The sequence below is a fragment of the Ziziphus jujuba genome, chromosome 3 (genome assembly GCF_031755915.1).
Source record: "Ziziphus jujuba cultivar Dongzao chromosome 3, ASM3175591v1".
NCBI classification, from domain to species: Eukaryota; Viridiplantae; Streptophyta; class Magnoliopsida; order Rosales; family Rhamnaceae; genus Ziziphus; species Ziziphus jujuba.
The window spans coordinates 16,069,391-16,080,073 of record NC_083381.1 but is presented as its reverse complement, the minus strand read 5'-3'; the positions used below and the strand labels follow the sequence as shown (position 1 = coordinate 16,080,073).

The window sequence follows — 10,683 nt, the reverse complement described above, 5'->3', positions numbered from 1 at the left end:
CGCCGGAGGCTAAACGATTGAACATACTCTTGCGATAGGGATGGAGAAGACCTTTTCGATCACTTTTGACGAAAGGGAAACAAGTCGATCGGTGGGGATGTGAGCGGCATCACAGTGTCCGCCGCCGTGGGTTAGAGGTCCGGGCGGGTCTCTCGTTTCTTGTTTTTTTTTTTTTTGTTTTTTTGTTTTTTTGTTTTTTTTTGAGTAAAACAGAGAACTTTATTACTTAAGAGTCATGGGTACAAATATCTTTTTCAATTCTACAAGGATGTTTGCTTTTTTTTTTATTTATTTATTTTTATTTTTTACTCCTGTTTATTTTTTATTTTTATGTTTTTGTAACTGTGCCCGTTCTAGATGTTATGGGTTTTAGAATTTGGGGCTTTCTCATAATGGATCTCCTTCTAGGTTCTAACACTAGTTTGTAGCATATAGTTTGGTTAGATAACAACTTGAGAATTTTGGTTTTTACAATTTTCAAGTAGTTTCGTAAAAGAATTTTTTAGATTAAACTTTTGATTTTTTCAATTGAAATAATTCATTTATTTGCTCTTGAGTACTCTGCTCTAACATTCCTTAAGGAAAGTTTAAGAACTTTGATTTCCAATTGAACAATGTTTTTCGCAATTCTGGCCTGAAATATATATGTTTGTGTTACAGTTTTACTCTATTTTTTTTTTTTTAAATTTTTTTTAGTAATATGTCTGTATTTGTACTATCATTTATAGCCTTGTGATTTCATGCATGTGAAAGGTAATTTCTTTGTATTCTATTGCAGCAGTTTATTTTCAAATTTATAATGGGTAAGGGGAAGCTCCACATTAACATTTTGGTCATGGGCCATGCTGAATCTGGCAAGTCAACCACGACTGGCCATCTTATCTACAAGCTTGGAGGAATTGACAAACGTGTTATGGAGAGGGTTGAGAAGGAAGCTGCTGAGATGAACAAGAGTTCATTCAAGTATGCTTGGGTGCTTGACGAGCTCAAGGCTGGAAGTGAGCGTGATATCACCAATATTGATAAGGCGATGTGGAAGTTTGAGACAGACGAGTACAATTTCACTGTCACTGATGCTCGTGGGCATCCCGACTTTATCAACAACATAATCACCGGGGCTTGGCAAGCTGACTGTGCTATTCTCATTGTTGATTCCACCAATACTGGTGGTTTTGAAGTTGGTACTTTTGAGCCTGAATTGCTTGCTTACTTCCTTGGTGTCAAGCAGATGATCTGTTGCATCAATAAGGTTTTTACTGTACTCTCATTGTGAAGGGTTGTTATGAGGGTTTCCGCTTTTTCTGGAAGATATTTTAGTGGTATTTTTGGAAGCAAAGAACCCAGTATATATATATTTTTTTTCTTTCAAAAAAAATAAAATAAAAAATATATATATTCATATTATTATTATTATTGTTTTTTTTTGGCATAGGAGATTGAGGTTAAAATATCGTGTTCTTCTTTTGTTAAACAGCTGTTATTTTTTAATTTTTGGACAGCTAATAATTAAATTGTTGTTTGATAACACTTAAATGGTGTTCATATTTAATGTTTCTTTTTTCATTGTAGATGGATGCGACCACTCCCATTTACTCAAAGGGGAGGTACGATGAAATTGTAAAGTCAACCTCTTACTACTTGAAGACGATTGGCTATGACCCAGTCAAGATTCGTTTTGTTCCCATCTCAGGTTTAGAAGGGGACAACCTGATTGAGAGGTCGAATAACCTTCCCTGGTACAAGGGTTCAACTCTCCTTGAAGCACTTGACCAGATTCAGAAGCCTAAGAGACCCTTTGACAAGCCTCTTAGGCTACCAATTCAGGATGTTTACAAGATCGACGGCGGAATTGGAACCGTCGTAGTTGGTCGCGTAGAGACAGGAACACTCAAGGCGGGTATGAAGGTCACATTTGGCCCAACTGGACTCACCGCTAAAGTCAAGTCTATTGAAATTAATCAAAAGGCTGTTGAAGAGGCCTTGGCTGGTGACAATGTTAGTTTCAAACTGAAGAAGAAGATCGATCCAAAGGATCTAAGGCGTGGGTATGTTGCATTCAACTTTAAAGATGATCCTGCTAAACAAGCTATTAGTTTCACATCCCAGATCATTATCACCAACCACCATGTAGGCCAGATTTCTGAAGGATATACGCCAATTATTGATTTCTGCAGCTGTAGTGGTGCTGTAGAGATTGAGAAATTCCATAGCAAGATTGACCCGACCACCGGCATGGAGGTTGAGAAAGAGCCTGAATTTTTGCAGAAGGGTGATGCAGCGATTGTGGAGATGATTCCCAAAAAGCCAATGGTTGTGGAGACTCTCGGCGAGTGTCTACCACTGGGACGGTTTATGATCCGTGACAAGGAACTGATTGTTGGTGTTGGGGTTGTTAAAAGTGTGGAGAAGAAGGAATATCCTAATAAAGGTAAGAGCACAAAGTCTGCTTTCATGGAGGGTTGTAAGAAATTTGGGGCTGCTATGGCTAATGGAGGAGAGAAATTTTGGGCTGCTATAGCTAACGGAGGTAAGAAATTTGGAAATGTTTTGGTTAATGGATTTGTTGCAGCAGGGGTGCAGCTTGCTCTACATTACATTAACTGAATTGAACGTGAAATGTTTGGTAGTGTAGAAGGACCAGGACCAGGTTTTGAAATATTTTTCCTTTGTTTTGAAGGTGTGTATGAATGTTTTTTTTTTTTTTTTAATAATTATGCCTTTATTGGTTTGAAGGTGTGTAAGAATGTTTTTTAATAATTATGTTATTGTTGTTGTACTTTTATTTATTTTACCTTTTTTTTTTCTGTTTGGTTGGTTCGTATTTTTATTTTGTATTTTTGGAGACATTTATATTGCGTTGAATTAAATTGAATAGATAAAACAATTTTAAATTTTATCTAATTAAAGTTAGATCTAATTTAAAACTGGTTAGATTAAATTTAAAATAGTTCTATGCCATCTAATATAAAGTACAATACAACAAACAGGATGTCGAGCAACCCTTGACCACAATGCCCAAATCTAACACATAATTTAACTACTTTTTAAATAATAATACATAACTAATACAACTCATTAATATTTAAAATTAAATTAAATTTATTTTTTATAAAATATTTAAATAGATAAAACCAACAAAAAACTATACTTAATCAATGGTTATTAGTAAAAATAAAAATAAAAATGTATGTGTACAAAATTAAATATTAAATAGATGAATTAAAATGTTACATATAAGAAAAGGGCATAAACAGGATTTAACAATAGGATGGGACTCTATATATTTTTTTGTTCAATGTACTTTGGCAGTATTAAAAAATAAAAATGTAACTAAGAATATAGTGAGACTTTTCTCTCAATATGCATGTCACTATCATAATACATCAGACTAACATAAAAAAACAAATTAAAAAAGGACAAAATAATATGAAAATTTAAAACATATAATGTATAAAATAAATAACTATTTATGTCCTAATTTAGGACTCTTCAGAATTTGTTACACAAAATATAATTATTTCATAAAAAAAAGTATTCAAATAATAAAATATAATTCTATTATAAAAGTTTAGTTATATAAAATCAACAACTAAATAAAATTAATCTATCGACTTGTTATGATAAATTCTAACTAAATCACCAATATTAGCCAATAATATCGTATAAATCATTGTTTAATCTTCATTTTACCAATCAAACTAGCAGATCTCACTGCCCCAAACAAAAAACTAGTAGATCTCAACTCAAAATTACTATTTCAATATAAAATTAGTTTTAATTATAAAAATGGATAAAAATTATTGTCACTACTCCTTACATTTTCTTTTTGTTTGTTTTTCTTGAAAGAAGCCGTATCAAGTTTTCTTCTTACAATGAAATTAAGAAAGAAAAATTTGCCAAAGATACAAAGTAATTTATATATGCTTCTTAATTTTCACCCCCCTCTCTCTCTCTCTCTCACATAAATATATACATATTCTCATTATTTGCCTAATAAATCATTAACAATACATGTTAAGCCCACCTTAGCTCCTAATAAATAAAGTTGAAACACCACTGATCCCAAAAACTTAACCTAATAGAAAGTAAGCTTTCATTTCATTTATATATTTCTCTAACACCTTCCCCCATCTCCTGCGGTCTTTTTTGGGCTTTTCTGGGTCCTTATATTTGTTATTTTTATTTTGGGTGGAGTTATTGAGTTTTGAACCCAGAACTTTTTGAATCTCTGATTTTGATACCATATTGAAATACCACTGATCCCAAAAGTTTAAACTAATAAAATATAGGTTTTCATTTCATTTATATTTTTTTCTAACAAATAAATCACTGCATAAGAAAATAATATGAAAAAATATTAACAAATAATAAATATTTAGTAAATAAAAAATATATTCCAAAAATAAACTTTTTAACTTGTTAATAAGTTGTAATCATATTCCATTGTTAACAACTTGTTAACTAAAATATTTAAAGCCTATTTAACAGTGATTTTTGGAGGCCTAAAAAAGCTGCAAAAAGGATAAAAACATTTCCAATTGTGTTTGGCCAAAAAAAAAAAAAAACAAATTTTTAAAATCATTTTTAGTGATTTTGTTGTTAAAAAAAAATAATCTACTTGATGATTCTAGAAGAAACACTAGTTAAGTGATTTTTAAAAAATCAAGAGATCTTTAATATAGTAATAATGATATTGATTCAACATTGTTAAGACAAATTCAAACACTAATAGCATCCTACCCCTTTTTTGTTTTGGTTTTTTTTTAATGAATAAGAACACTAATATTATGTATCGTTTTACAAGACGCACTTGTGGATATATAGAGTTAGGTGCTTTCATTTTTTTTTTTTTAAATAATATTCAATAAAGTATGACTAGGGGAGGACCCATGATTTGCTAGATTAAGGAAAAAATAAATGATTTGTCTTTCTTCCTATGCAAGTTGTTAATGATCACAGAAAAAAAAAAAAAATCTGCAGATGCAAGGAGCTCCTCAATAGAAATAATAATAATTATAATAAATAAAATAACACAAAATAAAATAAAAAATAAAAGCCATATACTCCTTTTTTGTTTTTTTTTTTTTGGGTTTTCTTGTCTCATAAGAGTCAAAGACGTTTATTTTTATTTTTATTTTTCTAAGGTGTCAAAAGACGTTCACGTATTTTGTTGATTTGTCTGACAGTCAAACTTTTCTAGAACCTAATAGCCCTAAAATCCCCAACAAACACTTTTTTTAATTTTTTTGAGTAATTTATAATCCCCCAACAAACGCGCTGAGAAGCTTAACAACGTTGCTTTGGCCTTACCCACCTCATTTCCTCGGAATAACCAATGTGAAGCCCACTGGATTTTTAAGAAGCTGCAAGGAAAGCGAAAGAAATTAATAGGAACCAAATATATATATATATATATATATAATAAAAGTAAATAAAAAAATAGGGACGATCAAAGGGGAAGAAAGAAAAAGGAAAGAGGGGATGAAGCAGGGAGAGGAAGAGAGAGGGTGGAGTTAAAAAAAAAAAAAAAAAAAAGTAAAAGAAATAAAAGTTATATTTTTAATCAAAATGACACGTGGTCATTTTCTGTTGGCGGTCTTACCATGTCAACTGTCCCACAGAAGTTTTTCTCGCCGCTTCACACTGCATTACCATCGGCCCGCCATCACCTTTCAGAGAGACACTTTCAACAATGAGAGAGAGGAGAGGAGATGTTTTGGATGAGAGAGAAAGATAAGAGGAGATGTTTTGTGTAATGTTGAAGAGAGAGACGTGTGCTTCTCTCCTTCTGTGCTTTCTCTGGGTCCCATCCCATCTCAGCGTTAATTACAATGATAACATATATTTTTAAAAAATGGTTTTCCCAAGGGACGGTAAAGGTGACTGCTTTCCTCCACTCTCTCAGAAAAATTTCAAGTACTCCTGAAGTACTTAGTGCTCAGTACTCCTTCCATTCATTTTATGCCAATTGGAATCTTTTTTCCACGTAAGAGAGCACATCACTCACAAAGAAAACTGTCTCTCTCCTTTCTCACATATGCAAAGTTCCTCTCTCTCACAAACACTTCTTCAACTTTGGATTGAAATTTAAAGAAAAACTAAAATCCAAGTCCAAAAACTTTAAATTTGAGGATAAATATGTGCACTATTAAATCTGAAAAATGAGTTCCTCTTCCATTTGCATTGTTCTTTCTCTTTCCTCTCTCACAAACCAGGCAACCCTCTCTTTCAGAAGCACTCTTTCTCTTCTCGACAAAACTCAGAAATCTCACCACCTCCCTTCGTCAACAAAATATATATATATATATATATGTGTATGGGCGGGCTGTAACTCACTATTTCTTCATAACTTTTCTGTTTGTTTTGAATTGATTTAATTATTCCCCCATTTGGGTAATTTAATTGTCTCACCTTTGAGAATGAGAAGTAGAAGGCAGAAGTTTGGGTTGAAGGAGATTTTTGTTTCCAGATTAAGAAAATTTTGTCCCATACTAATGGTTCTCTCTAACCCTCTTTTCTTTTCTTTCTTTCGATATTACATATACGTAACTAACTTAACCGCTCTCCGCTCCTTCTCTCACTCTCTCAATACATTTGTCTCCTCTCACCCTCTCTTTTCTCTCGACACATGAGTGAACTGGTCACCTTTAAAAATATATTATTATTGTTAATAATTAAAAAAATGTTTCAATTACATATACATCTTTCTCTCAATGCTCATCTCTCTCTCCATCCTCTTTCTCTTTTCTCTTTCAATATTGCATATACATAACATCTCTCTCCTCTCTAGAGCCAGGAATGTATCTAAAAAGTAATCATATATTATAAATATAAAATTATAAAAAGGGAACCATATGTTAAAAATAGAAAATTATGAATTTAATGAGCTTAATGTAATGGTAAGTCCCATATGTTTATATATTTAGACGCTCTGGGACAAATATATATTTATGTTTTAAGAAACAATAAATTACCTAATATTATAAATAAAAAATTGGTAATTAAATTTTTATAATAATTTTATATGAAAAGAACATTTGAATGGTACTTCTGTAAGAATATCATACAAATTTTTCATTTGGATGGATTATCAAGATATAAATAATTATATTATAGGATGTATTTATTTTAGCTAAAAAATATATTAAAACACAAAAATAAAGTCTGATAAAGCTCCACTGAATAATAATAATAATAATAATAATAATAATAATAATAATAATAATAATAATAATAATATAATTAATAAGAAACTAAAAAAATTAAAAATTGAAAATTAAAATAAATTAATACCAAAAATCATAGTTAAAACTAATTAAAATAATTATTACATAAGTTTTGAAAACAAGAATAGTTGTAACTTAATTCTTATTACATAATTATCCTAGTATCTATTAATTAAATAAATTTAGTATTTTTTTGATAAAATTTAAATTATGATTTAGAAATACTTGCTAAAGATAATAATATATATATATATATATATAGGAAAGATAAACATTGCATTACGGGGCCAATCATCTATTTGAAATTATTATTTTTTTTTGGAAATTACCATACATCTAAAAATAATTAAAAGTTTTAGGTAGCCATGGCCAAGGTTCAAAATATAAAAATTTTCATGGAAATATCGAAAAGTATCGAATATCGATAAAAATTTACAAAAAATGAGGAAAATCTATTTTAAAAAATGAATTTTTAAAAAAAAAATTTTAGCATTAGCTTATTTAAACAATCAATTACCAAATTGATTATAAAAATTACAAAAATATTGAATAGATATTATATTTATGTTAATCAATTTAATTTATAATAAGCAACAAAGATCATAAATAAACTATTATTAATAAAAATATACAATATATTTATATTTGATAAATTGTTTATTAATTAAGATAAAATAGTTATTACAATTACATTATAGTTCATAAATATTATCACAATACTCATATAACTTTTAGATAATTGAAGATTATTAATATTTTTCTTATTCTAATTTTGAGATGTGAAATGTGAAAAATAATTTTTAAAAAATGTATATCCTTAATAATTTTTTATATAATTACTAATATGTCAACTATAAAGATATTTTATTAAATATATTTGTTCTTAATGTTTAATATAATATATTCTATTATTTTGTTTATTTGCTTAATATTTTTAATTTAAATGTTATCAATATCAATTCTATATAATATTATATTTTCACATTATTATTTTTCATTCTTATATAATGAATTGTAAACTTGTAATTATGTGATTCTAATGAATTCATCTTATACGAAATGTATAGAAAATATATATATATATATATATTTCAATAAATAGAATTTATTAAGGTTATTGAATTCAATTCACTTAGTTTTATTTATATCATTAAATATTTAAAAACAATTAAAATGTTAAAAAAAATTATCATTACAGTTAATTTGATAAAATAATTTACTAAATATCAATAATATTTTTGAATTTTTCTATAAAAAATCAAAAAATTTGATAGATATTCTTAAATTTTTTATAGAAATTTTTTAAAATTTACATGAAAATTTTTAAAATCTCTGCGGATATTATGAATTTTTTAACCAAATTATTAAAAATTTGATATAGATATTTTGACAGAAATTTTTAAAAAAATTTGAACGAAATTTTAAAAATTTTAATAAATATTATAAAATTTCTTCCTATTTTTATTTTTATTTTAACTTTTTTTAAAAATAAAAATTTTAAAAACTTTCAAATATTTTAAACCTCGGAAATGGCCACCTCCTACAACCCCTGTCTACTCTCGCCTCTCTCTCTCTCAGACCATCTTTGTCTTCTCTCTTTCAATACGTAACGTCTCTCTCCTTTCTTCCATCTCTCTCTCTCTCTCTCTCTCTCAAAACATTGTCTTCTCTCTCTCTCTCGCTTCTCTCAGTCTCAGTACATGAAACAAGTAGTCAGCTTTAAAAATATATATTTTTATCTTTAATAATTTAAAATAAGCTTCTCACAAAAGGGATTGTAAAGTTGACTACCTCCCTCACATATTTCTCTCTCTCTAACCCTCTTTATGTCCTCTCATTCAACATTACGTATAAATAACATCTCCCTCCTCTCTCCTTTCTCTCTCTTCTCTCTCTCTCACAATACATTTGTCTCCCCTCTCTCTCTCTCTCTCTCTAACCCTCTTTCGATATCACATATGCATAACATCTCTCTTCTCTCTTCCTTCTTTCTCTCTCACAATACATTTGTCTATTCTCCGTCTCTTTCTTCTCTCTTTCAATATGACATATAAATAACATCTTCCTCCTCTCTCCTTTCTTTCTTCCCCTCAACACATTTGTCTACTCTCTCCTCTCTCTCTTTCTTCTCTCAATAGATGAGAGAAGTTATCACCTTTAATATATAAATTATTATTTTTATAATTTTAAAAAAGTTTTTCCAACAAGGAATTATAAAGTTGACCACTTCCCAATGCCTCTCTCTCTCTCTCTATCTCTTTCTCTCTCTAACTGTCTGTTCTCTGTTTCAATATATTACATATGCATAACATCTCTCTCTCTCTTTTTCTCTCTCTAAATAAAATTGCCTTCTCTCTCTCTTTCTTTCTCTCAATATATACACGAGGGAAGTAGTCACCTTTCATTATATAATGTAGCTAGCTGAGAGAAAATTGCCGCTTCCTCACTCTATTCTTCTTCAACTCAACTATCGCGTCTCTCTTCCTTTCTCAAAAACATCCAAGATCCAACTCAAGTGAGCCAGAAAATTTTTTAATCTTATTTTTGCTTTTTGTGTCTTTTACATGTTAAAGATTTAGTTGATTTTTTTTTAATTTAAATTTTAATGTTCGTTAGCAATTTTTCATTTTTCTTACTATTCAGGCATGATTTTGATGATTCTAATTTTGGTTATATGAATGTTTGATTTAGATAGTGGCGGAGTTAGACCATCACATGCAAGTTTTCGCTTGATTAGTATTTTTCTTTTTTTTATTTTTTATTTTTTTGGACAAGTTCTGAGTGATTGGATCCTAATCATGATCCAGGGATTGCCATCCATTGTCGATCAGGACAAGCCTAGGTAGGCACACACCTTCAAACGAATCCTTTAATTCCTTCCAAAACGCCTAACCCTAAAGTAGAATGCATCCCACGTGCCCCAACCAAAAATGTCCCGAGGGGTTTTCTCCTCCAAAAGCCTGGAAGTTCCCAAATGAACTTTCGTTCATGGCGTCCTTAACATGAGTGAAAGGATGGAATCATCGATATCGCCAGTGTGAAGATAAAGAAGGCTTTGGAATTCAGTTGAAAAGGCTTTCGTCAAGCCTCTTGAACCAATTCCTAATGGGTTGTCCACCAGACCTTGAACCTGAATATGCTCATGAACTTAATGTCCCTTAGTTTGCTGATAGGGAGAACGTCTCGTCTACTTGATTGGCTAGCATCAAAGCCGACGAAGCAGTCGACAAGTGACGGAGTGGCTATGATGCTATCTGGAATGTCGGAGAGAATCAAATGGTCGTTGGGCAGCAAGTTTGATTTCTTATTGTTCCGAAGCAATATGATTTTGATTACTTTAATCTTTGATTTAGATGGTGACGGTATCAGCCCATTTACATTAATGTTTTGCTTTGGATTAGTATTTTTCTTTTTACGTCTTTTTGGCTTATTTATTGCTTTCTTAGTTTTGTTTGTT

General features: G+C 29.9%; 1 protein-coding gene and 1 long non-coding RNA gene across 2 annotated transcripts; both read left to right on the top strand.

The window, feature by feature from the left end:
* The first annotated feature begins 799 nt into the window (after positions 1-799).
* On the top strand, positions 800-2,604 carry LOC107422490 (elongation factor 1-alpha). Its single transcript, XM_016031944.2, has 2 exons — positions 800-1,249; positions 1,570-2,604. The coding sequence occupies exons 1-2, from the start codon at positions 800-802 to the stop codon at positions 2,602-2,604; spliced, it is 1,485 nt and encodes a 494-aa protein (XP_015887430.2).
* Positions 2,605-9,461: 6,857 nt separating this feature from the next.
* On the top strand, positions 9,462-10,683 carry LOC125423578 (uncharacterized). The gene is made up of 2 exons (XR_007242293.2): positions 9,462-9,741; positions 9,918-10,683. It is a non-coding gene; the product is annotated as an uncharacterized LOC125423578 (long non-coding RNA).